A 25,336-nucleotide genomic window follows, 5' to 3' on the forward strand; every position below is an offset into this window, starting at 1 on the left:
CTATGATGGTCTCACTTTCTGAGCTGTGACCTGACAATGCTGTGCAGATGGTCAGGGCTCAGTAGAAGTCACGCTTCAGACTTGGAACTGTGGCTTTTCTCGGGCCAGACTCCATAGGCCGATACTCTCCTGTCATGCTGGGCCAGGCACAGCCCTCATGTTTTAAGTCACATTGTCACAGCAGAAATGAAACATGACAACAGTGTATTCTGTTACCAACCTGGGGTGTTAGGTTGTACATGCACCACTTTTCTTGCTGTAACAAAATGCCTTATAAACACATCTCAAGAATGGGAGGGATCGGAAGAACTGCCCATCTTACCTTCATGAGACTGTGGCTCATTTCGACGTACAAGTGCTCATTGTTCACCAACTAGACAGGCATGAAGCGAACTGGAAAACAAATGGGAAACTGTTTTCCAAATCCCCTTCCTGAAAACTAATTATTTTAGACAGGGGGACTAGGAAAGCAGTGACCAGCTAATTTTCTTTTAAATCTCCTTGCTTCTGATCAGAATTTCATACAGTAGGTGTTCTCTATGGAGAGAACTAGGCAAAAAGAGTCTTCCGGTGCCCACTCCTAGTGGACCAGAGAAGGACTTTACAGTGGAGGTACTTCACTTTACACTGTTCAGTGATGGGATGAATGAACTACATCCCCTCCCCAGCCCATTCCCAATGGGTCAGTGTAAGAGTCCTTTTGGTCCTGTCTCTCAAGCCCCATTCACAGAAATGTTACTGTACTCCTGGCCCTTTCCATTGCTCATTGTAGGTGCCCATGGAAAAGTCAGGGAGGGGATGGCTATGGAGAAAGGACACGGATTCCAGCTGCATGCTTCAGAGGGCAGCCGAGAGGATAACCTGATCTCTCTGGTGCTTTTATTTCTCTGGCGTCTGTATAAAGAGTGGTGGCAACCCATTGGAGACTGAGGAAATTCTCACATGTGCAGAAATCCAGGAGGAGGCTGCGTGACATGAGGCAGTATTGTCGCTCACAGTATGTGACAGACTGATGTGGTCAGAGTGTTTGCCTGGGGAGGAAACTAGTTACCCCATCATACCTTTCTCCGGTCCACTTTGAGGGATCAGAAATCAAGAGGACCAGTTAATAGATCAGAGTCTCTGGACCAAGAGGAGTTTCATCACAGGGCTTGTGTTTTGAAGGCTTAATAGAGACCTTATGTTTTTAACAATTTAAGAACACAGGAGCTTGTAGAATCTGGATTCCCTCACCTCCCCCACTCTCACCTTCTTCCCTCTTCTCGATTTCCTCCTCCCATTCTCCTTCCACCTCCTTGCTAATTAGAGTTCACTCTGGAAATCTCAAAGAAGCAGCAAGGATTGGACTGTAGCCTTCTGGTGTCAGATACTGGCTTGAGATCTAAGGCCTGATATGCAGTGACCTAAGGTCTTCAGGGGGAAAAGGGAACCAGAGACACATTACCATCATCAGAGGACCAACCTTAGGCCACCACAGGAAATAAACCCTGAGGGCTGTTAGAGAGAGAGGGGGCAGAGAGAGAGAGAGAGAGAAAGACAGGGAGGGAAGGAGGGAGGGAGGGAGGGAGGGAGGGAGGGAGAGGGAGGGAGAGAGAGAGAGTCTACATGTGTGTGCATGTACGTGCTTGTAATGTGTAGCTTTTGAAATTTGAAATTCACATTGTTTTTGGGACAGTGGAGAAGTTCCTGAAACAATTTAAGGTAAAATCTGTGCAGAGAGATAATTCTTTAATTCCTCAAAAGTGCTTTCTACTCCTCCACCCTGATCTACCTTGGCTTCTTTTGTCCTTTTGCTAACCTTTCTACACACACTTTTATGTATATGTTATGTATGATAAAGATAGACAGATTTATGCTTATAATAATATAATTACACGTAGCTATATATAATTATATTTATTGTATATAATTTTGTAATTTGGACCTCAGGAAGCATCTGACCTTATCATTTTGCAGCGGTTCTTAGAGAATTGAGACAAGGCTGCAGAGCTTGCCAACAGGTTTTCTTCCTGGTTGGTCTCTCTCTTTACAATCCTCCTCCTCTCCCTCAGGTTAGCTCTCCCTCAGCAAAGATTTTGTTCATTAAAGGAAGCTTAACTTCAAGAAAAATACCTCATTCTCTGGAATCCTGAGGTGTTGGTCAGAGTGTGGGGGAGGTCTTTGCACAACTATGTCTTCCCGTGCGCTGTTTAAAGTTTGTGTGGATAAGGTATATAACCCATGGAAGCTACATGACTTTGGGGAACTGAGCCAACTTCTCTGGCCTTTGTTTTCTTCACTATGAAACACAAGCACTAAGGATCCAGAGCTGCCTCCTGCCGCAAACCACTAGGATAAAGAACGAATGAGGTGTCCTGGGTTCTACCATCAAAATCTATGTCGCAGCATACAGTACAGCTTGGATTCCCCCTCCCTCTCACAGTGGTAGATCTGGGGACAGGACCTTGTGGCTGTGTGGTCTGAGTCAAGGAATATCCTGTGATAACAACTTTATTTAGCTCTGATAGTGTGCTGGGTCCTGGGCTAAGGTCTCTTCCTCACATCTTCTCACCAGCAGAATGGGGTCGGCTCTCTTGGAGTTTGTGTTTCATACTGAGGAAAACAAAGGTTGGGAAAGCTGACTCGTTTCCCAAAAACCATGTAGCCGGTTCCAAGCAGAGCTGTGACTGTTACTTAAGTCATTACATTATTTACTATCCTGGGAAGCCTAGTGTGATCACTACTCTTGGTTGCCCTCTTGACTACATCTCAACTGACACCCAAGTGTCTGGGCACACCTATGAGGGATTCCTTTCGTAATCACGTCATTGAACAGGATGTCCTACTTAGAGCCTGGGGCTTTTGGAGTGGGAAGATACACCTGTGATCCGGATTGTTTGAGGTGGGAAGATCTACCTTTAATCTGGGCGACCCCTTCTGGTGGAAGCCTATATAAAGGATACGGAAGAGGAAGAAGGACAATCTTCGCCTGCTTGCTCTTGCTGAGAACCCCATTCCTTCTCTCACATTAGAGTCTATGCCTTCTGGATCATGGTGTGTTCTGAAGACCTTCTGGATCATGGCTGAGAAATCCAGCCCCATGGACTGAAAAACTACTGGATTCTTGGACAATGGTAGACAGCCATTGTTGGATGACCTGGAGTACAGTCCACAAACCATTCCAATAAATTGTGTGTGTGTGTGTATGTGTGTGTGTGTGTGTGTGTGTGTGTGTGTGTATGTGTATGTGTGTGTATGTGTGTGTATATGTATGTGTACAATGTAAAAAATTATATATATATATATACATGTATACATATGTATGTGTAAGTAAGTATTCATTCTCTAAGTTCTGGTTCATTAGAGAATCCTGACTAATACACCTAGAAGCTAATACCACCAGTATAAGATAAGTGCTGGCCAAATGGATATGATGCTATTAATATGTTAATATAACATCTGCCTATTATATGAGTTCATTGATAATTGATTATTTCAGCCACAGATTCCTATGGCCCTGTTGACTTCTTCAGTAGATAGCCTCAGTTTTCACATCTGAAGTATGGGAGAAATAACTCCCACAGGGACAGCAACAATGCCAATAGGTTTTGCTCAGTGCCTCCGAGTCCTGAGATCAATAGTGTAATTGCTGTGAAGCACACGGGCCATAGTATCCGCTGCATAAATAATTGTGATCACTGTGGCCAGTGACAGAGAGAATGGCTTTCCAATATCTTATTCTCAAATGCATTTCTCTGCAATTAAATTCACGGGTTTGGGGCAGAATGAACATCCCATACAGACAGACACATCGTATTTGTTTCCCTTGCTCTGCCCTGAGACGTTTCCACTCGAGCACCTCCTTCTCCTCCAGGCGCTCCCTTACTGAGGTCAGAAGTTACCGTCTGACTTGAATGTGTCTTTAGGCCCCCCCACAACTGAGGGTGGGTGGTGGATAAGAGGTAGTCAAAAGAGTCTTTGTAGTATCCCAGCCATCCCCTCCCCCTGGGCCCTGGGCCCCCAGCTTTCCACATCTGTGCATTCCAGCTCCATCTGGTGATGTCATCCAGGCACAGGGACACCCTTTTCTGACCCACAGCTTGAAGTTAGGGAAGGGTCCTTCCCTACAATGTCTTTGGGGACAGATTTTTCTGACTGTGAGCCATTTACATGACTTACTCCAGGGATCAGGAACCCCAAGGAGTCCATCATTTGTGCCAAGTCCAGACATTTCTTTCCCAGGGTAGCTGCTATTTAAAGAAATATGGGACAGAGGGAAACCTTCGAGACTGGAGTAGGAAGAGGAAGCATGGTTGTCTTGAGATGGCACACAGTCCGCTCTAAGAGGCTCCAGTAGTTTGTTACAGGACAGTAACTGATGCTGTCACTATGGCATGTGACAATATCTACCTTTAGATGTGTTATTGCCAAGTACAGGTTTGAAGCCAAAATGTCACCTCAAGATTGGAACTCCTTTGATATCTTCAGAGCTGTGAGTCCTGTAGTGGCAAATAAACAGGCAGGAGGGAAGGATGAAGGAGCGAGTAAGGAAGCCCACTGTGATCCACCACGGGTGTTATGCATCAAGAGGTGCTTCATGAGTAAGATGCTCATGGAGAGTTGCTGCAGTACATGGAAGGCATGGATTTGTTCTGGCATTCAGTTGGAGGATGGAGAAACTTCAGTTTTAGTGATAGTTGAGCTAGGTCTTCAGTAATGTGGCACACATGGTTGATAACTTGTTAACTTGTTTTATGTACACTTGCGCGTGTGCACACACACACACACACACACACACACACACACACACACACACACACACACCATAGCTCTATCTCTCTATATTCTGTCTGGTTCTGGGCTTTTTAAGTCTATTACCATCTTAAAGCAACCTTCAGATTTTCAGCCAGCATCCAGGAGGTGCCACTTCGGCCAGAGTGGCTCACAGTGTGGAGTTAAGAGGTTGAAGAAGAGAGACCCCTATCCTTTTTGGGAGAGGTGCATTCTCCTCCCACCCCCACCCTGGGAGGTTATTCAGTTCTTCACTCCTTTGTCCCAGGTAAACAGAACATTCTTTGCTACACAACTGCACACACATCTGTCCTTTCAAGGCAGTCTTCATGCTCTATAGAAAGGCTGGAGCCCCAGCAGCTTGATGGGGCTGTTGGGAAAGGCCCTGAGCAGAACTCATCAGTGGGAGCAGATGTCGAGCTAATACACACTTGTCTGATGCTCCTGGGGTTATTTATTTCTCAAGGAAATTGCAGAACAGTGTCTAGGGGAGGAGCAACAATTGGTCTCCTGAAGTTTCCCATAGACAGCTGGGAGCAATAGAGGATAAGAACCATGTAGAGCTGTGTTTCTGAGCTTCTTGGTGTTAGGAAACCCAGTGGTCTTTTAGGGCGATGAGGCGTTAGGAGAGGTAAGCTTAGGAGATAGTGACAGGGTGTCTTAGAACTCTGAGACCCTTTGGGGGTGTTTTCCATTATGAATGCAGTGTGCATGTTCACTAGTTAATTTAGTAAGCATCTACTAAACAATTAGTATATCCTGGCTGTTGCAGACCTTGCTGGGAAGCATCGTTTCTCTATATTACCATGCACATTTTGGGGTCTCATCTGCATCTTAACTCTAGCCAATCATACTGCTTCAACTCACATCTTTATGTTCTTGCTCTTAGTGATGAAGAGCATTTCCTAATGTACACAGTGGACCAAGATGGGAACTCTGAGCCCTATAGTTCATCTGAGGCCACCCAACAAATCAAATACATGCTGTAAAACGTAACAGAAGGCAAGATGGTAGGACTATGACTGGGTCCATGACTTACATTAGAGCCTGGCCCCAGAACATCTGCCCTGGGGACCTTGACTCTCTGGGATGGAGACAGAACATGAAGGAAGCATAAGAGGAGGAGAGACGTGGCTTTGGAGTCAGTTAAAAGTATTGGTAGTGTTCTGGTTTTTTGTTTTGTTTTGTTCTTGATCAATGGCAAACACAGTTTGGGCAGATGCCACATTGAGAAAGTGATGGGAATGGGCAGGTACGATAAAAATTTTAGAATCCCTAACAGTGCCCTGGGGTCAGTTTCAGAGGCACTGGTGAACTGGGCAGATAAAGGGAAGCAGAAAGACAATTTAAGGAAGGTGTCTAAGTTGGGGTTCCTATGGCTGTGAGAAAACACCAGGACCAAAACAAACTGGGGAGAAAAGGGTTTCTTTGTCTTATACTTCCACACTGCCGTTCATCATTGAAAGAAGTCATGGCAGGAACTCAGGGCAGGAACCTGAGGGCAAGAGCTGATGCAGAGGCCATGAAAGGGTGCTGCTTATGAACTTGCTTCTCATGGCTTGCTCATCCTGCTTTCTTATAGAACCCAGACCATGAGCCCAGGGATGACCACATGTACAGTGAGCTATGTCCTCTTCCATTGGTCACTAACTGAGAAAATGCCTCAAAGCTGGATTTCATGGAGGCATTTCTCCAACTGAGATTCCTCAGATGACTTTTGTGTCAAGCTGACACAAAACTGGCTAGGACAGAAGGGGCTGGGGTGGGGGATAGGGGAACAGATGTAAGGACTATTTACAAAGGCCCACTGCATCTTGGAGAGACTGGATCTGCAATGCTTTGAATGGTTAATGTTCCACTGTTATTGGGAAAGATGTGATGGAGAGGAGAGAGGGTCCAGGAAAGTGTCAGTTTCACTGGGGTGGTGTTCTGAACTGATGGTGGCCATATGTAGAAGGGTTAAAGGTGGAAATGACAAGGTAACAGATGGAGATGCAGTTCAGAAGATTCAGTCCTGACACCGGTGAGCTAGGCCTTTGGACCCAGAAACTGGAGGACAAGAAGTATGTGGAGGCTGGTAAAGCTGGGATTGTCAAAGAGTCAAAACTAGATGAAAGGGAGAGAGGCCATCTTTGGCATCTGGTTCACACTTATCATGTCTCCGTGCCCAACTGTGTGCTAGCACCTTCTAACTTGAGTTAGACTTTAACCATTTCAGATAAAGCAACAAACAGCAGTGGTACACCATCTCAGGCAGGGGTTTCCATTTACAAATCATTTCCATTTGCAGGCATTTCCCTGTGCCTCTAGCTAGGCAGGAGTTCCTGGATCCTTGTAGAGAGTGCTGAGTGCTGCCTATATCCACAGTCAGTGAGCTTGCTGTCACTCCACATTAACCTGCTCATCATGGTAACTTTACACTTTTCTGTATGTATATACATGGTGGACATATTTCTGTGTGTGCACATGCATGTGGACAGAAGGCAAGCTTGAGTGTCAGTCTTCAGAAGCTACCAGACTTGTTTCTTTTTTAAAATAAGGTCTCATTGGTCTGAAAGTGGCCTTGTAGGCTGGATCCACCTGTCCCAACTCATCAGGGTTGGGTTAGAAATATGTGCCATCATTCCCAGCTATTTCTATGTGTAGATTCCAGGGATTGAACTCAGGTTTTAGTGATTGCAAGGTGAACATTTTATTGACAATCTCTCAAGCCCCAATTACTAGTTTTTATTGAAACCTGATGGTTACCCATTTATTATATATTTTACATACTTGGGACATTATCATAGTGACACTGTATCAATAATGATGAAGCTGTAATTATTCTGCTTTTAATTTGAGCAAAGTGACATTGCAAAACTTTCGGTTTTCAGTCCACACAGTTCCAAAGCGACAGAGCCAGGATTCACAGTGCTTGTCCATGGGCTTTACTGCTGCCTGCCAATGTGTCCCATCTTCAGGACTCTGATCGTTCATAGCATGGATGAGCGTGGTCCATCTGCCAGGCCTTAGAAGGAGCTGATGCATGTAAAACACATGGCAAGGAACCTACCGGGCTTGTGGCAGGTGGTGAATTAACTAACTACCCATTTGTACTACTTTTCTGGGAGTGGGAGCAGCCTGTCCAGGCTCCCATTCAAACAGAGAAACATAAGGGATGACCAACCAAAGTTTTCGAGGGAAAATTGCCCAGGACAAACGGTGGCTAATGACACCAAGCCTTTAACCCTGTACGTGTGTAATGTAAGCTTATGAGGCACCTCTTGGACAGGTGGGATCAAGGAGACAATTTTAAAGTAGTCTGTATTTTAAAGATGTCATTCTGAGCTGTTTCTGGTCCTTGCTTTGTATGAACGATGTCAACTTTGCTTTTCCTTTCTTGAGAGTCTCCACCTTCTACAATTGAAGATTTTCTCTGGGTACCACCCCTGTACATATGCAGTTCAGAGGTCAAGGTCTCTGATTTTTTTTTTTTAATCTGGACAATGCTAGGAAAGATCTAATGACTGCATAGAAGTCATCACTCAGCCCTTCAAATGTGTCTAATAAAGACCCAAAGGGACCAGTTTTGCCGGCAGTGTTTTGTAAAGTGAATGTGGCGTGGGATTCATGCACACATAGTGCCTGTCTAATTAATTGCTGTTTACAGTCTTGCTGTTCCTTTTGCATTCTCTTTCTCCTGGCTAAGATTGGGAAATCAAAACAAAGGCTTTCGTTGTGCTTTTCTGGGGCAACTTAAACAGAATAATCATGGGTGTGGGGTCCAGGCCCATTTTCTGAATCTCAGATTGGGGAGGTAAATCATACCATGTATTAGAAAGGTTACAGCTGCCTACCAGGGCCTGTGTATAGCAGCCCCAGCATCCATATCTTACCTCTGGATTCCAGATAGAGCATCCTTTTTTCATCAGTGTAAAATAGATAATCCCTACATCATGAGAGTTAGTAAAGATATCAGTGGGTATATGTATTCATCCATCCATCCATCCATCCATTTGTCCATCCATCCATCCACTTGCTTAGCAAACATCTGAGAAGCTGCTCTGTGCATGGCTCAAGGGTTTGAGAGACACCTTGCTAAGGGTTTCTACATTTCAGCAAGAGATCACGCAATAAAGGCAATAACCAAGCACACTGTAGAGTAAAGCATAGCGCAACCGGTGCTATGGGAGAAGAAAGGGGACCAGAGAAGACAGATGGGAGGTGGCAGCGAGGGACAGGGGTAAACTTTAAACAAAAGCCCTTGAGAAATTCAAGGAGTAAGTGAGTGAGGTTTTCTCAACAGAAGTCTTTGGTTTGTAGTTCAGTGCATATTGACAGAAAGTGGGTACGTAGGGCATGAGGGAAGCCTGCTTGGTCGTGGGTATACTTCTCAAATCTCAGATGGGGATGTGAGGCTCCAATCCACCACCACACAAAGCTGGCATCTCCTCTCCAGGGATCAGCTGGAAAAAAAAACAAAAAAACACTTTTCATAGAACTACACCAGGGAACTTCTAAAGGCTGGGTTTCAATTGAGAACCACTTCTTCTTTGGAAGCAAAACCTGTGTATATATGTAGGTGTTTATGTGTGTGTACAAATGGGCATGTGCATGTGGTGTGTGTGTGTGTGTGTGTGTGTGTGTGTGTGTGTGATATTGTAACATCCCATACTAGTGCTGGTTTCTCAGATTACTCATTTAACTGTGTCTCTGACTGACATTCCGTGGTATAGTTATCCCTTTGCTTCTGTAACCTGTTTGACAAGATGCTGAATAAGGTGACCAGGGCTATATCAACTAGCATCTATGTTAATCAAATGAACAAACTATCTACCTAGGATGCGATGGCTTTTGCTGTGTCTTTCTGAGAGAATCAGAGCCCTATAGTGCTCCTCAGTCCTCATCCCTTACCAAGTTCCTTCATCATGACTTCTGCCTCAGTGATATGGCTAGGAAACTGAGGCAGCCAAAGCCATGCATTTGAGGCTTCCGAGAGGAAGAGGAAAACCTGGGTCCTTCTCCTTCCTCCCTAGCCACTTGCTGATCTATGCCTGCCCCATCAAAGGCTCACTTGGGAAATTAACTACTGTGCATTTGACCGTGTAGAGTCTTCTTCAGGTTCTGGACATTTGGCTGACTAGAACATAGCTTTAGCCTGACTTGTAAGTGGGGTATACACTGCAGCATCTTGAGAGGGAGGGCTCGTGGTCAGCTCTCCCATTTGGGCTCCCAGCTAGCTGTGTGCCTCTGGGTTTGAGATTTGAAGCTCCTTATAGAGACCAGAGAGTGGAATAAGGCACACCTCTAAGTTTAACCTATACCCCCCCTCCATTGCCAGTTCTGCCTCCATTTCCCTGCCTCCCAGGTTGAGGAAGCACCTAATTGTTGTACCTGGACACAGCCTAGAAGCCTGGCAGGTGTAGCTGTTTGTGGTGAAGCTGGAGGAAAATATGCAGGGAGGGAGGAAAGAGGGGGGTGCAGGGGTGGCCCACGTCTTCTGAGATGAATGGCACTGTTTGCTCATTAGGGAGATTATTTCAAGCAAGACAGCAGCCAGAACGCTCTAGTGCAAGCATCTGCCTGCTACTGGGAGACGATATTTATTGTTCAATCCTTCAATGGATGTAAATAAACAGCCCGGCCCAGATAATGTTCCAATAAACAAACAAGCAGCTGCCAGGAGCTCCCTGGATGGTTGACCTTTGTGGAGGCCACCCTGCTGATGTTTCAATAGCAGCCTGCCTGGCAGCCCAGACACTCACCGTGCCAGCGATGGAGATAGGTACCTTGCCCACTGCTGGATAGGCAGGAGGCCAGAAGGCTGGGAGGACAGGGGCTGACTGCCTAGAAAGATTCTGTGCTGGAGACTGACAGACTGGAAAAGGAGGGTAGAGTAGCCTGGTCACCCAGTGTGTGTGTGTGTGTGTGTGTGTGTGTGTGTCCCTGCTAAGCCACATGGATGGAGTGGAACAGTACGTGCTCAGTGCTCTAATAGGGGTGCCTGTATGGGCCACAGAGGGGTGGTGTTCAATTGTTAAGTCCTAGTGTGGCCTCGCCAGTTGTCAATACTGAAGTACATCTGTGTATTTGGTAGTTATCCCATTACCATCTAATTGTCTGCCTGCCACCTTCTCCCCAGCAGATGTAGCTGCTATAGCTGAAAGCCTCCAGAAACTTGCTCTCACAGCAAGGATTTGACTGGTAGATCTCATACCACAAGTGTATGTTATATATGTTGTCTATCATCTAGGGTATTGGGAATCTGCCCGTGCAGGGGGCATCCCTAGAATATGGGAAGGAAAGGTAGGAGTATGTCCAAAAGAGTCTAGCAAGTGTGAGGCTCAATTATAACCAGGGCCATGCATCTGAGTATCTTGACTTTCTTGGCCTAAAGGAGGCTATACCACAGGTTGATGTTCACAGCTCCTGAACATTGCAAACATGAGGACTATGAAACACACTGGGATATGCTAAAGATGGAAGGGAGATTCTAGTGTATTGTCACTGAGCAAGACCTATGCCTATGATACCTCCAAGAAGATAGTTACCAAGATAAATTCTCAGCCGAGTCAGATAGTAAATACAGAATATGACTACAGGAATAAGAAGTCCAGAATGGCACCATCCAATAGGGTAGCCATTGCCCACATGGTGGGCACCCAAAGTGTAGATGTCCCAAATGAGATGTATAATACATGGAAGATATATCCAGATTTCAACGATTCAGTATCAGAAGTATATAAAAACATCTCATAGATAATTTTGTACTTATATGTATATTAACATAATTATATTTTCAGACACACTGGGTTAGTTATAACCATTAACTTTATTAGCATTTTTTTAAAAAGTGTGGCCACTATTAGAAAATTTTAATGGCATATATGGTCTATATTAGTGGTTTAGATGTTTCTATCGTCTGATGTTGGGCTAGAATATCCCAGGGTTCCTCTCTGCCACAGAAAACAGTCTGACACTTAGATTTGCTTCCTTTACTACATCCTCATGACAATGTTCAGGAAAATGACCACACTCCCCTTCTGATGCCCCTTTCACATATTGAGTTTTACCTGCCTGCTCGTATAACTTTAAGAAGCCATTAGTACCATCATTTGGCTCCTTTGGTTCAGTCTTTTTAATGACTTAAGAGATTTAGTAACCCACGGGTCTTTTACGTTACCTGCCATGTGTTTTTAGTCAGTTTTATGGTCAGATGGGCTGTATAGAAAGCCCTTTGCCGTGTGACCTGCCATGCTATATCCTGCCCATTGTCATTTATTGATAGGCTGTGCCTATCATCCCTAGTTATACACCAGTTTTTCAGACTGCATGAGAAGAACCAAAAGCAGCATTTGAAACCCCTTTCTTCATGGACCCCATTGGTATGAAGATTGAACTGTTCAGAAGCCAAGCTTCCTGGAAGGCCAGGTTGGAACCACCTCAAATTTAGGATACACTGTGAATGAGCATGTTGTTACAACAGGGGACTCACAGAGTGGGGATATCATTCCAGACATTAACATTTCCAGCATCTAAGTTTGCATTCATGACCCTCAGCACAATTGGCCTCTCTTTATTTCATGCCTTTAAACACAAGACACTTCTTTGTTGATCTTTTCCCACTGCTTAGGTGACACACCCATATCACCTCTATTGTATAAAGTAGCAAACCTTGTCTGTTTATGCTGGTACATCAAAACTTTTGGGGTACCTTTTATACTATGATTGAAGTACAACTGCTGGTCAACAGTCTTTTTCCATCTAAACCCCCCACTGTCTTGTCATGACTTGGGATGTTGTTTCTGAGCTAATCTTTAGCTCCAAACATCTGGTCTGTGTTTCTATCATCTAGTATTGTGTCAAGTGCCCCAGGGATATGGGAAGTAAACACTGTCATACTGGGTTCCCCTTTCTTCATTATGCCTCTTACATTGATCATATCTAGCAACTTAGATCCCATTGTTGGATTGCTAGAATATAATTTTCATTTACTCAATTATGAGTTACTGAGTACCAGCCCTGCCCTATAGTGTATGAAGAATGCAAAAGAGATGAACCTTAAGACTTATACCAGCAGGGTTGTCTCCCTCATAACAACACCTCTCCCACTGTCAGCCCTTGGAAGACAGAGCCTGTTAGCATTTTGTTTAGGCTCTGCCCCACAGTTACCAGGAAACAAGCACTCACTATAAAAGGGACTACTTGTCCTTTCTTCTCTCTCTTTCCTTCTATTTATTTATTTATTTAAAAGATTTGTTTATTTATTTTATGTGAGTACACTGTCACTATCTTCAAAGACAGTAGAAGAGGCATCAGATCCCATTACAGGTGGTTGTGAGCCACCATGGGGTTGCTGAAAATTGAACCCAAGACCTTTAGAAGATCAGTCAGTGCTCTTAACTGCTGAGCTATCTCTTCAGCCCTCTCTCTTGCCTTCTTACTCTTGATCTGTCCTCTTCTCCCATTCTCCTTCTCTCTCCCTCCCCTCTCCCACTCTCTACATGCTCATGGCCAGCCTCTCTCTCTCTCTCTCTCTCTCTCTCTCTCTCTCTCTCTCTCTCTCTCTCTCTCTCTCTCTCTCACTCTCTCTCTCCCTCCCTCCCTCTGCCTTTCTCTGTCTACTATCCTCTCAACCCCCTTCTCCATGCCCTGTATAAACTATTCTATACTATACCACTATATGGTCATGTGGCTGGTCCCTCAGGGGAAAGGGACGCCTCAGGGGGAAGAGGCACTCCCTTCCCGCACATCTGACTGAACATCCACCAAACATTCCTTCTTTCTTTATTTTTATAAAACACACAAAGCTTCTTTCTATAGTTCTGTCTCCATTGTTGAGTTTTTTGTTAGTTCTCAAAGCTTAGAATCTTCTGGAAGTATCCTGGTCCCTTCTCTGGATCATGTATTAAAAATAGGACTAGTGGCAACACCAGTGCTTAGGGAGTTAGTTCTCGGTTCTGTTTCTCCATACAGAAATATGTCTGTTCCTGTCTCTAAGTCAGTTCTACTTCCTTGGTCAAATTGCCTGAGATCCCATAGAGACTCATTATGTTAAAATACCTTTCCATGTGGAGCCTTGTCAAAGACTTTTGGAAAAACTAAATAGCAAGAAGGCAAGTGCTGATCTAGCAATTGGGAGAGACCTGAGGTCTAGGTTAGCCGGACATTGGCTTCCCACTGAACTTTGGGCAAGGCTCAGAGCAGTTTCTATTTCATTCAGCTCATCAATAAGATGAGAATGATTATGCTGACAGTCAACATTATAAAACTTTTATGATCATCAGACAAGAGGCTATTTCTTAAAAATGCTTCTCAAGGTCTAAAACAAAAATATAAGGTCTCATTATTTTAAAAATCCACAACCTTGTCTTTATCCCTATGCACATTCCTCCCACAAAAGAACAACAATAGTTAAAGACATGCTTCCTCTACCCAAGCCCCAGGGTGATGCTGGCATGACACAGACCCCTAGAATGACAGTTAAGTGTTACCGTTTGAGGTTTAGTGTAAGTGTTCAGTGTAGTGTGTAAACTCATAGAAACGTGGACAGGTCTGGGTGTGATTTCATATCCACATTCGCTGGACATATAACCTTGGACAGGTTATTTAGCCACCCATGCCTCATCCACAAACAGGGCAATATTAATATTAGTGACAATATTAATATTTATGAGATATGAATGCCAGACACATTGTCTAGTTCATGAAGAGTACTTCTTATTTGTCTGGGTAGAGTCTGGAGAGCTGGAAGCCAGCCTATTCTACCTAAAATTTAGGATTATTCACCAAACAGCCAATTTTATAATAGACTTTTGCTCATATCTTGTGTCTGGTTCTCTTAGGAGATGGATACATGAGTCCTTTTCTGTCTGTGGAATATAACAGTGTGGTCTGGATTGCGGGAGAGGAGAGAAGAAGGAGAAGAGATACATTCCCAGTTGCTCTCCACTCCAGCAGAATAGGGAGAGTAGGAAAGAAAAGGACAGGCCTATGAAAGTTTGCCCCACTGATGTCGATAGGATCTTTGCTTCTTTCATATGATGTCTATCATATCTAGCATGTCACCCCATCCTAAGGATCAGGGAGTTAGAAGTAGGTAATAAGGAATGCGGCTAAGGTACTAAATCTAACTTCTAGTGGGGCTCATACCAAGGGCATGGGATGGAGCTTAGTTCCACTAGCATTCCCTATGAGAGTCTATGCCATTCAGAAACCTATGAGAGCCAGAAATGAGCCAGGGTGCTCAGTATCCCTCTCTGCTCCCACTCCATGGGTCCTTCTAGCTGAGGATAAAGTTTGTTTGGGCCACTGGCCACAACCATCACTGCATTGATAGACTACTTTTGCATTAATTTCTGTTCCATTCTGATTTAGAAAGTGCCTAGCCAATGTGCATACTGGAGGCTCAGCAATGGGTGCAGAAATGGGGCTCTGGGACATTGAGGCATTTCCACTGCAGAAGGGAACATCACTCTGCAGAGCCTCTGTCGGCTTTCCTGTTATTTGTTTTTATGAGAATAATGGGGAATCAGCAAAGAGGAGTCTTCATTCTATTTATTTTTTCATTTGGAAAAATGAATAGTGGTCAAGTAATCAAACATACGACCACAAAATATCCTAGCATTCAAGTGATTGGATGCATTATTTATCACCAGTTGTGGTGTCCCTTTATATCATCTAGTTCCTCTGGATAACTCTTCTATTCTTCTTGATCTCTTAAAAGGTTGAAAATTATAGGGTAAAAATTAAAAAGGTTACATAATGGTCACACCTACAATACAATGTGTATTTCAGTTTTGTTATTGAAATCAATATCATTTCCCTAAAGATGCCTTGTAAAACCTTGTATTAGCAGCATATCATCAGGTCCTCTGATCCCCTAGCTACATCCTCAGAAGTGTTTGTCCCAACTGCACAGATAGTGCCAGTCACATGGAGAAGGGAGCCTTCTGGATCTGTGCACTTAAATTTCAGATAGCTCTAGAGACTTCGGCCAGAGGCCAGATGAACATTGTATATAGTTGGGAAGTCCAAATCTTTTCTAGGCTTATTCTCAGTGATGGCGTGGGTGGGACATCTCTTCTGGTGGTTTCCAGATTGTCTAAATATTTCTAGGAAGGATTTGGGGGTGGCCCAGGGATTTTCATTAGGTAATCATCTAAGTATCCTTGAAAGATTGAATATGGCTCATGTTGGAGGCACATTTTTCTGTGGTTTCCTTCAGTTGAGCCATGAATAGAACCTCTAGAGCTATTTCAAGACTGATCATCTATTCTAAACCCTAGTCTAAGCTGCCAGCTTCTATGAACCAAAGGAGATTGTGGATGTGAAGCTTCTGGGATTGACTCTTTTCCCAAACCAGAGCAGTGATATCTTGGTAGAATTTTCAATGACTAAGTCTACATCTATATATCAGAAATATTTCTGCTAACAAATGTTAGCCTTTCTCATTGTCTTTCTTACGTGAGATGACCCTATGATTGGAAGCTGCCTCAGTTACCCAACCCAGACCCCTCCTCATGACACCAGCCCCATATTCACCTCTAAAGGCCAGCACAGCCCTAGGGAACTAAGACCAGGACATAGAAAACCAGAGAATGAAACCAGATTCTTTCCAAAGCTCAGACTGGTCACTCCCCTCCCTTCTCTGTGAACTTCAATTAGTCCTTCACAGCAGGCTCCTGTCACTTACAACTTTGGTTTCAAACTCTAAGCTCTACAGAGACAGAGCTCCCCTCCTCTTTTGTCTGTTGGGGATGTCTCTAGTCTGAAGTTGGGCTGTGAGCAATACAAAATCTAAACTCATTGTAGTGGCTTGGATAAGATGTTCCTCATAGTCTCAGGCATTTGGATGTCTGATCCTCATTTGGTTGTGTTATTTGGAGTGTGACTCAGTTGAAGGAAGCATGTCATAGACGTGGAGTAAAATACTTTGATCACTGCTAGTTTGTCTTCTCTGCTTCATGCCTCCCACTCCTGCCACCATGTCTACCACTTGCTGCTATCCTTTTCTGCTGTCACGAGTTCTAATCCCTCTGGGACCATGAACTCCGATAAGCTGTTCCTTATATAAGTGGGTTTGGTCAAGGTGCTTTATCACAGCAACAGAAAAGGAACATTCACCTCACCTTCTCCTTTTGTTTTTCTTACAGATACGGGTTGATGGGCCCAAGGGCAATGCCCTCCAGTATGAGACAGTGCAGGTGGTGGACTCAGGACCAGTCCTCCGGGACATGGCCTTTTCCAAGGACCACGAGCAACTCTACATCATGTCAGAAAGGCAGGTAAGGCTGTTGAGCTCTGCTCGACATTTGTCTTGCAACTAAATACTAGCCTGTGGCTCCATAGAAACCTACAGGAGGCCTGCTGCAGGGAGGTGATTTAGTTGGCTCAGTGTGTTTTCTCTTGGGTTATGTTGCCTAGGGACTGGGGCTCTGTTTGTTGTAACAGGAATGGAATATTTGGAATATGAAAATATCCATGCATCTAGGACAAATTCACTGGCTTCAAAATGATGATGTGGATAGACTCAAAGCCAGCATTTCTTCTTTTGAAGAAAAACCTCAAGTGTAGAATCCCAAGTTCTTGGTCAGCTTTCCACATGCAAAGGGTAACCACTGATCAAAGTTGGTGTGTGTAATGGCAAAGATTAATGTATTAAGAAACCTTGCTGAGTGCGTGTCACAGAAGAGCCAAGGGGATGGTGGTTTGAAAAACAATCAGTGCAGTGAAATGGGATGTTGCATTGTGTGCTGCGAGCCCTCTTGTGTACCTCCAACTTTGTGGACCCTCTACAAGATCATATGAAAGCCAGCCTGTGAACAGAGAGTACACGGGGATGCTTGCTGGCTACGACTGAAAGACTTCACAACATTGGGTTTGTTTCTGGCACTTAGTCAAGTGCTAAGTAAGTTGTTCAGGGGTCCTCGGTGCAGACAAGTGACCCATTTATAGCAAGAAAATGAAGTTTCCCCTGGGCAGTTCCATATAATTAAAGGTGTTTCTCATAGTCCTCTATCTCATTGCCCAGAGTGTTATCACGGAACCCCCAAGTGTGGGTAGGCATTGTTGCACTTCTGCCCTATTGTTTTTAGGGGGTCATATTGGAAGCTGTTCATCTAGCTCATGAATATAGATGCCTTGGCACTGAGTGACAGTGGCAGTGGCCATGAGGGACAGCTCTCTCTCTTATTCATCTTCATTACTGTGCCTGAACTCTCTGGAGTTCCTTGTTGACAGAGTCTAGATTGTTCTGCCTGTCCCAACTCCACAGAGTGAGGGAGATGAATTCCACATTATGCCACCCACAGTACTTGTGCATTATGTCCGGGTAGCCCACAGCAGCCCTGCCCTCCATAGGAGTTTGATGACATCTTCTGTCAGTGTGGGTCTCTGGATTTGCCCAGCTTCAGCAATACAGGGACTCATTGTGGTGTCTGCTGGAGGCCACCATGGCTTAAAGATGGTGAAATATTTTGCTCTGGGATTGAATACAACCAACATGGAATGAACAGCTGGTGATGAATTCGTCCTCCTGTCTGCATTTTTTTTTTCTTTTCTTAGTGTGATTCCTACTCCTCACTCTTTGCCTAACTGTATGGCCATAGGAGATTTGGAGAGGGGGAGGGAGTTGGCTTTCTTTGATGGAATTGAAATTTTTAAGGAAGGCCAAGACCTGAATTATGACATAGAACATTTCTACATCCCTTGCTTAATCTGAAATCTGGAATTTCTAAACCTGTCACTTAAAACCTGGAAGGGGTTTAAAAGGTATGACAGATGAATGCCTAGTGTGAGTAATCAGTCCTCTCTGGACACCCTGGATATAAACATCCCTCTGCCTTTGAAGAACCTAGCTGAAGACTTACTTGTATCTTTGCTCTCAATCTGCTCCTGTTTTCTATAGTGTGCTCTCTTCCTACTCTGGCTTGGTAATGAGGCATGCTGGGAACTTGATTATGGCACATCAGACAGGAAAGAAAGGCAGAAGTGAGAAGGCCAGATGCCCATTCATTTGGGAAGTGCTCTTCTCAGAAATGGAACATGAAAGCTGGAAGTTCCATTGCCTATGCCAACACTGGTGTCCAGTGGGTTGGTGGATTCATTGTGTAGCATATTGGTTAAGAGCAGCTGCTTTGGCACTGCAACATCTGAGTGTATTTGTTGCTTATCACTACTATGACCAGATCCCTGACAGGAACAGCTTGGAGATTTTATTAACTGAAGGGTCAAGGGATCTAGTCCATCATGGTAAAGAAGACTAGAGTGGTTCTTAACTGACTGTTGACCATAGACACTTTGAGTTCGACGCTCTGGTTTGCTTTTTCTTAGAATGTGATTAAACACTGAACAAAAGGGACTTTGGGGAGGAAAAGGTTCCTCTAAATTTACAGCTCACAATCCACCATTGATAGCAGCCAGGGCAGAAGCTCAAGTTATGGAGTGAGGCAGAGACACTGGAGGAATACTACTTACTGATTTGTTCTCTGTGGTTTGCTCAGCTGGTTTTCTTGGACATTCCAGGACCTCTTGATGTTGGATGACACTGCCCACAGTGGGCTAGATCCTCATACACCAATCATCTACATCAACATATCAGAAAAATCATTGATTCTTCAGAATATTCCTAAACGATGATAATTTCCAGTATCACTGCTACACTTCTTGATCAAGACTGATATTTGCAATAGACCCCCCATTTATTCTTCCTGTGACCACTTATTTTCTCAGACTTTTTTCAAGACAAGTAACCAATCTCTTAAACCTCAAGTTAGAACAAGTCATTAAGTGCTGGCTAGCACTGATGAGGACCCAGAAACCCTGTGTATTTCTTTTACTCATGTCTGAAGGTTGTTTGTTTTTTAAAGAGTATTATATACCCCACCTTAGACTTAAATTTGCTATGTGGCTAAGGATAACCTTGAACTTCTGATCCCCTTGTCTCTATTCCCCCAATGCTAAGATTGTAGGAATGTGCCACTGTTCTACTTTTATCCCTGTTGCTGTAATAAAGTAACTAGACAGGAAGCAACTTAGGGTGGAAAGGACTTATTTGATTTACAATTCCAGCTTCTAGTCCGTCATGTGGGAAGGTCACAGTGGCAAGAGCTTCAAGTTGCTAGTCATATCTAGAGTCTAGACCAGAGATATAAAACTAAATACATTCTTGCTTGATTTCTTTCCCAGATCTCACTTTCTGCATGCTTACATGGTTTAGGACCTTCTAAGTAGAGAATGGCTCTGCCCACAGTGGGCTGGGCCTACCCACTTCAATTAAGGCAGTCAAGATTATCCCTTCATGGAAATGCCCATAGGCCAATGCAATGTAAACAAACCCCGATTAAAATCCTTTCCTCGAGTCATCCTAGATTTTGTTAAGTTGGCAACTAAAGCTCACCATCACCCCCACCATGCCCAGTGATACCTTTTATGTTCTATATTCTAGAGCTAACTAACCTCATCACCCTCTGCTCTCATAACAATTCTGCAGAACCAGGGCAGGGCAAATAAGTGTCCCAGACAAATGCCCCAGATAACAGTCCTCTGCTGTGCCAGGCATGCTCCTACGTTTGGGTATTTGTTCTGATGATCCTTGTGCTTGAAGTTATCTCCAGGCATGTGCTTTTCCAAGTCTTTGCTTATAAGAGGTTCTCTCTGAGATATCCAGAAAATTCAGACCTGCTATCCACAAGATCCAGCAACAACCATCTCCCCATGTTTATCTATTTCTATCTAGGATATTTAGTCTCTTCTTGTATAGTTCCTGTCCCTACTAAGCACAGTATTTACTTGCATGTCTTTCTCCCTTAGAATGTAAGCCTACAAGAAGAGAAATGTTGACATTTCATCACATATGACTGGGATGCTTAAGCTCATACATTTACCAACCTTTTGAGAAAGCCTGAGAAAGTTCCCCCTTTACCATATGGTGAGAGGTTCAGACAGAAGCATTCATTTTGAATATATGCAACATTGAGAACAAAAATGTTATTATATTTTATCTTTTTAGTTCACGCAAATCACAACCCCCTAGAATTATATCAAACACGTAAGAATGCAATACATATGTATTAAACGGATGAGAACATAAACAAACTGAGCTCCTGGATTCTATGGCCTTGAGATTCTTGTTTCAGTTATGTTACTCTGGTTTGTTCCCATCACTAGACCCTGAAAGCTAACCACAAAACACCTCAGGTTCTACATTTTCCAATCTCATGAGATGGGCAGACTCACCCTTAAACCCAGTGCAATAGCAATTACAGCCCACTTCAGGGTAAAGGACCTGTGTCAGAGGGAACTGATGGAGAACCTGTGTCAGCAGGAGCTGGTATTGGACAATGCCTGCCGTGACCTACCATACCTGTACAGAGAAGACTCTTCCGCTCTTCTTTTGATGCTCTTGGTATTGCTGCGGGACAGTTACCTAATGGAACTTTTGGCTCTGATGCTGTGTATGATGCAAAAGTAAGAAGGAGGCAGCCTGGTGAGCAGTGGAGAGAAAAGAGAGAGACTGGAGACTGTGAGCCAGCTAGCTGAGTTCTACCACTGGTGCTTTTCTGTTCCTCTTGGCACAAAAACCAAGTTTAGACTTGGGTGCTTAGTTGCATGTTGTGACCATGCTCAAAGTCATTCTGTGATTCTCTCCTCTGATTCCCTTGTGCCAGCTCTGTCTGTATCCCTAAACCTGTGCAGTTCCTTCCAGATGAAGAACCTTTGCCATCCTCTCATCCATGCCTGCCTTCCTTTTGTGTTGCTGATTACCTGTCTAGAGAGGAGACCCCATCGAATACCAGCATTATGGCTTCTTCCTGACATTCTTGTTCCTTCCACTGCCTAATGGCAGGAACATTCCTATTAGCTTATCTGTGCCTTGGCATGGGGATCTCCAGAGGACTTTGTCTCTCTTGTGTTTGGAACTAGAAGAATGCTTTTCCTAAAGTAAAGGCCCTAAGAAATCCTTGAAATTCCTGTGGGGTTGATGCCAAGGACAGAGTCATAAGCCTAACTATTAGGCACAACTTTTCTTTGGAGGCCTTAGATACTAAAGAAGATTTAGATGAGATATTAGGCACTAGTTTGGGGTAAGACCCAGAGAGTATTAGTTCTGTGAGATTCGTGCTAGCTCTGTGATGTCACTGATGGGCCTGAGGAATTTTCCACTTGGGCATGTAGTAAGAGGTCACTGCAAAAGGTCTGCCTCATACTCATCCTTGCCCATTCCCAGGCTCCTTTTATAATGCTGACCTCTTATAATATGTTGTATTCAACACTAGGGGAGAAGAGTTCTGAGACCCAGGAAAGATTCTGCATGCATTCGGTCGTTGCAGTACATGAGGCACCTATAGACACAGAAGATCCAGGGAGGCTTTTCTCAGATTCCAGATGACCTCTCACCATAGGTCAGCTCTAAGTGTAAGGAAAGATAGTGGGGTGATGGTGGTGAGAAAATCTGACAACAGAGGTAGAGAGTGAAATGGGCGGGTAACCGTGTGTGTAGCACACGCCTGTGTATCATATGCACGCATGCTACTTTCTGGCTCTGTAACTCCAACCAAATTACTAACTCCTCAGCCCCTTATTCACTGGATCCCCAACAACTATTTATTGAGCAACTACTGGAGCCAGGCATCCCTCCAAATCTTAGGAATTCTGTGTGGATCCAGGTACCAACATCATCTTCTTTAGGCACCATAGTTTCTGGCAAAATGAAGCAATGTGTAAATTGACTTATAATAACCTTGTTTAGCTTCTAAATGAATGAGACTTAAGATTATGATTTATGTATTTATTTAGCTTTATTTATTTAATTACTGGGGGAGGGGGGATTACCCCTAATTGATTTTTCTAGCAGTCAGACTGGACTGCCTACTTCACCAGCTGTGCTCCCCAGATACTTGCAGTATGTGTCTTCCTGGGTTATTTCTGCTCCACCAGTCTTTCCAGGGGACACATTTTGTTCAGGCATTTATTTCTAGTACATCATGTACAATGTCCTCCTCTTCTCTCTGTCCTCTTCCTCCTCCATTTTCCTTTCCTCTCTCCTCTTTCTTCATGTAGTCCCTCCCTGTGACCACCAGCTCAGTAACTCAAACTCCACCCATCTCTATTCTCCCCAGTAACTGGTTGTAGCTATTTTTATTTAACCAAGAATTTTAAATTAGGGAGCAAGGTTTGTACAGTACAGGCTGGTATTTGTGGGAATTTGCTAGTCTTGAGGCAACTAGATCTTAAGGTATAGAATTTAGCATTTGAATGTAGAGCAGCAGCAGACCAACTGCCAACAGGAATGCGTGAATGACTTATGTCAGGTAATAGTGAGCACAGTGGAAAATGGGCTGACTGGGGAGTGAAGCGATATCTCAGAGAGTGACAGAGATGCTCTTTGAAAGACAGTCCCCAGGAATCTGTTCCTGGGGAAGGAATCTTCTGAGCAAAAGGCAGCATAAAATGAGGTGGCAGAAGGTGGCTGTCAGGGGAGGAGATATTCAGACACGGGGAATCACAGCAGCACCGAGGTTCTGAGAGTGTGGAAGGCTTGTATTGAGAGAGTGGGATGTGCTGGTAAGACCATGGTGGAGGGGGGTCACACAGGAACTCATTTACTATCTTTATGATGAGAATATAAGAAGGAAAGGTCATCCAGAGACAGCCCTACCTGGAGCTCCATCCTATGTACAGCCACCAAACCCGAACAATATTGTGGATGCCAAGAAGTGCCTGCTGACAGGAGCCTGATGTAGCTGTCTCCTGAGAGGCTCTGCCAAAGCCTGAGAAACACAAAGTCAGATGCTCTCAACCCACCATTGAACTGCAAATGGGTTCCCCAATGGAGGAGTTAGAAAAAGAACTGAAGGAGCTGAAGGGGTTTTCAACCCCATAGGAAGATCAACAATATCAACCAACCAGACCCTCCACAGCACCCAGAGACTAAACCACCAGCCAAAGAGTACGCATGGAGAGATCTATGGCTCCAGTCACATATGTAGTAGAGGATGGTTTTATCAGTAATCGACAAGAGGAAAGGTCCTTGGCCCTCTGAAGGCTGAATGTCCCAATGAAGGGGAATGCCAGGATGGGGAGATGGGTGGGTGGGGCAGCACTCTCATAGAGGATCAGTCTACACTTGCAGTGAGGGTTAAACAAGATACCTCTAGAGAATGCTTATCTTGACATCTGGTACCCAGATGACGGTGAGCAAAAGTGGGAACCTTGTTTAATTATTTACAAGCTATACCACCAGTAGCCAGGACTTTGTGTCTGTTTTCTCACTGTGTGGGCTCCTGTCTCTCACTCAGCTATCACTGCTGTCCACAAAGACTTTTCCTCGGGGCGAACGAGCGCACAGTGCCAGGTGTCAATGTCCTTTGACCACAGCATTCTGTGTTGTTTATGGTTCTCTCAATTTACCCCCTTTTATTCTGCACAGTTCTAAGGATCCTTTGGATGCATGTGTGTACATGTGAAAGAACATGGACACACATGTCCACATACATACTTCCCTCATTCCTATCTCTCTCAATCAGCTTCATCCTTGCTGTGTGATTGTGTGTGCACGTGTGTGGTATGTGTGTGAACCTTCACAAACATGGAGGGAATGTCTACACACTAAGAAACTACTGTGTGATTTTACAAACAACAGCAAGATGTTTTTGTCAATATCTTGTCAAGATGACAGGAGGGACTTGAAAGAAAATGCCAGCAAGGCAGATCAAAGAGGAGACACGGTGATTGAACCAGGGATCCTGGAGTTCGGGAAAGACCCCAATAGGAGGAGAAGACTGTCTCCCAGTCATGGCAGGCTATACTGTGAGAGACCCTAGAGAAAGGGTAGAGTTCTCTGACACCTTTACCATCTCTGCCATTCCACATTACAGCTCTTTCTTATGTGAGGCTTAACGGGCCCCAATACATGGCTCTCTAGAGCTCTGCTTTCTATAGCTGAGCCAACACCATCTTTCATGGTGTCCTTTGTTTTACTGGCTTCTGTTGACAGTGGGAAGCATCCAGATATCTGGGGTTACCCCCAATCCCATCCTCACTCCTGAGTACTTAGAGGCTGGAAAATGAAGCTACCCCAGAAAGCAAAATACAGGAGGGGAATCACTGCCTGACCCTTTCAACACAATCCAATAAGCAAGCCTTAAAGGCCACTTTGATCTGTCACATGTCACCCACTGCTCACACACACAAAGCACCTACTCTGTGCTAAACACTGGTCAACGCATCCTGGTCATAACTTTGAAGGGATAGATAAATAGTCTTGATTCTGTCAAGAATCACAGTCAAGAGGTAATAAACATAACTGATACCTCACAGAGAAGCTTAGCAGGGGTAAGCGCTATGCAGGAAGGGAATGAAGCGAGAATGCAGATTGATCGCTCCAAAGGATTGTAGCATATATAGGAGCAAAGGCTGTGATCGGAGGGTTCAGAAAACGATGTCAGAGAGTAGGAGGCATCCAAAAGCATAAAGACAGGCAGCTTTTCATGCTCTTTCCCCTTCTCTGTTTTGTGGGTTTTCTGTTTGTTTGTTTGTTTTAAGATTCTATGCTTGGCGTTTAAGATGGAGAGATGGTTGAGAT

General features: G+C 44.2%; 1 protein-coding gene across 1 annotated transcript in view; it reads left to right on the forward strand.

Moving 5' to 3' along the window:
- PLXNA4 (plexin A4) overlaps positions 1–25,336 on the forward strand; it is a gene marked incomplete at both ends in the record, with an annotated part of 359,522 nt that overhangs the window by 186,422 nt on the left and 147,764 nt on the right. Inside the window, one exon of the mRNA XM_080932241.1 lies at positions 16,905–17,036. Within this exon, the coding sequence (XP_080788367.1) occupies positions 16,905–17,036 (132 nt within the window). The remainder of the gene's footprint in view (positions 1–16,904; positions 17,037–25,336) is intronic.

Source organism: Micromys minutus, assembly GCF_963924665.1.
Source record: "Micromys minutus genome assembly, chromosome: 18".
In the NCBI taxonomy this organism is placed as follows: Eukaryota; Metazoa; Chordata; class Mammalia; order Rodentia; family Muridae; genus Micromys; species Micromys minutus.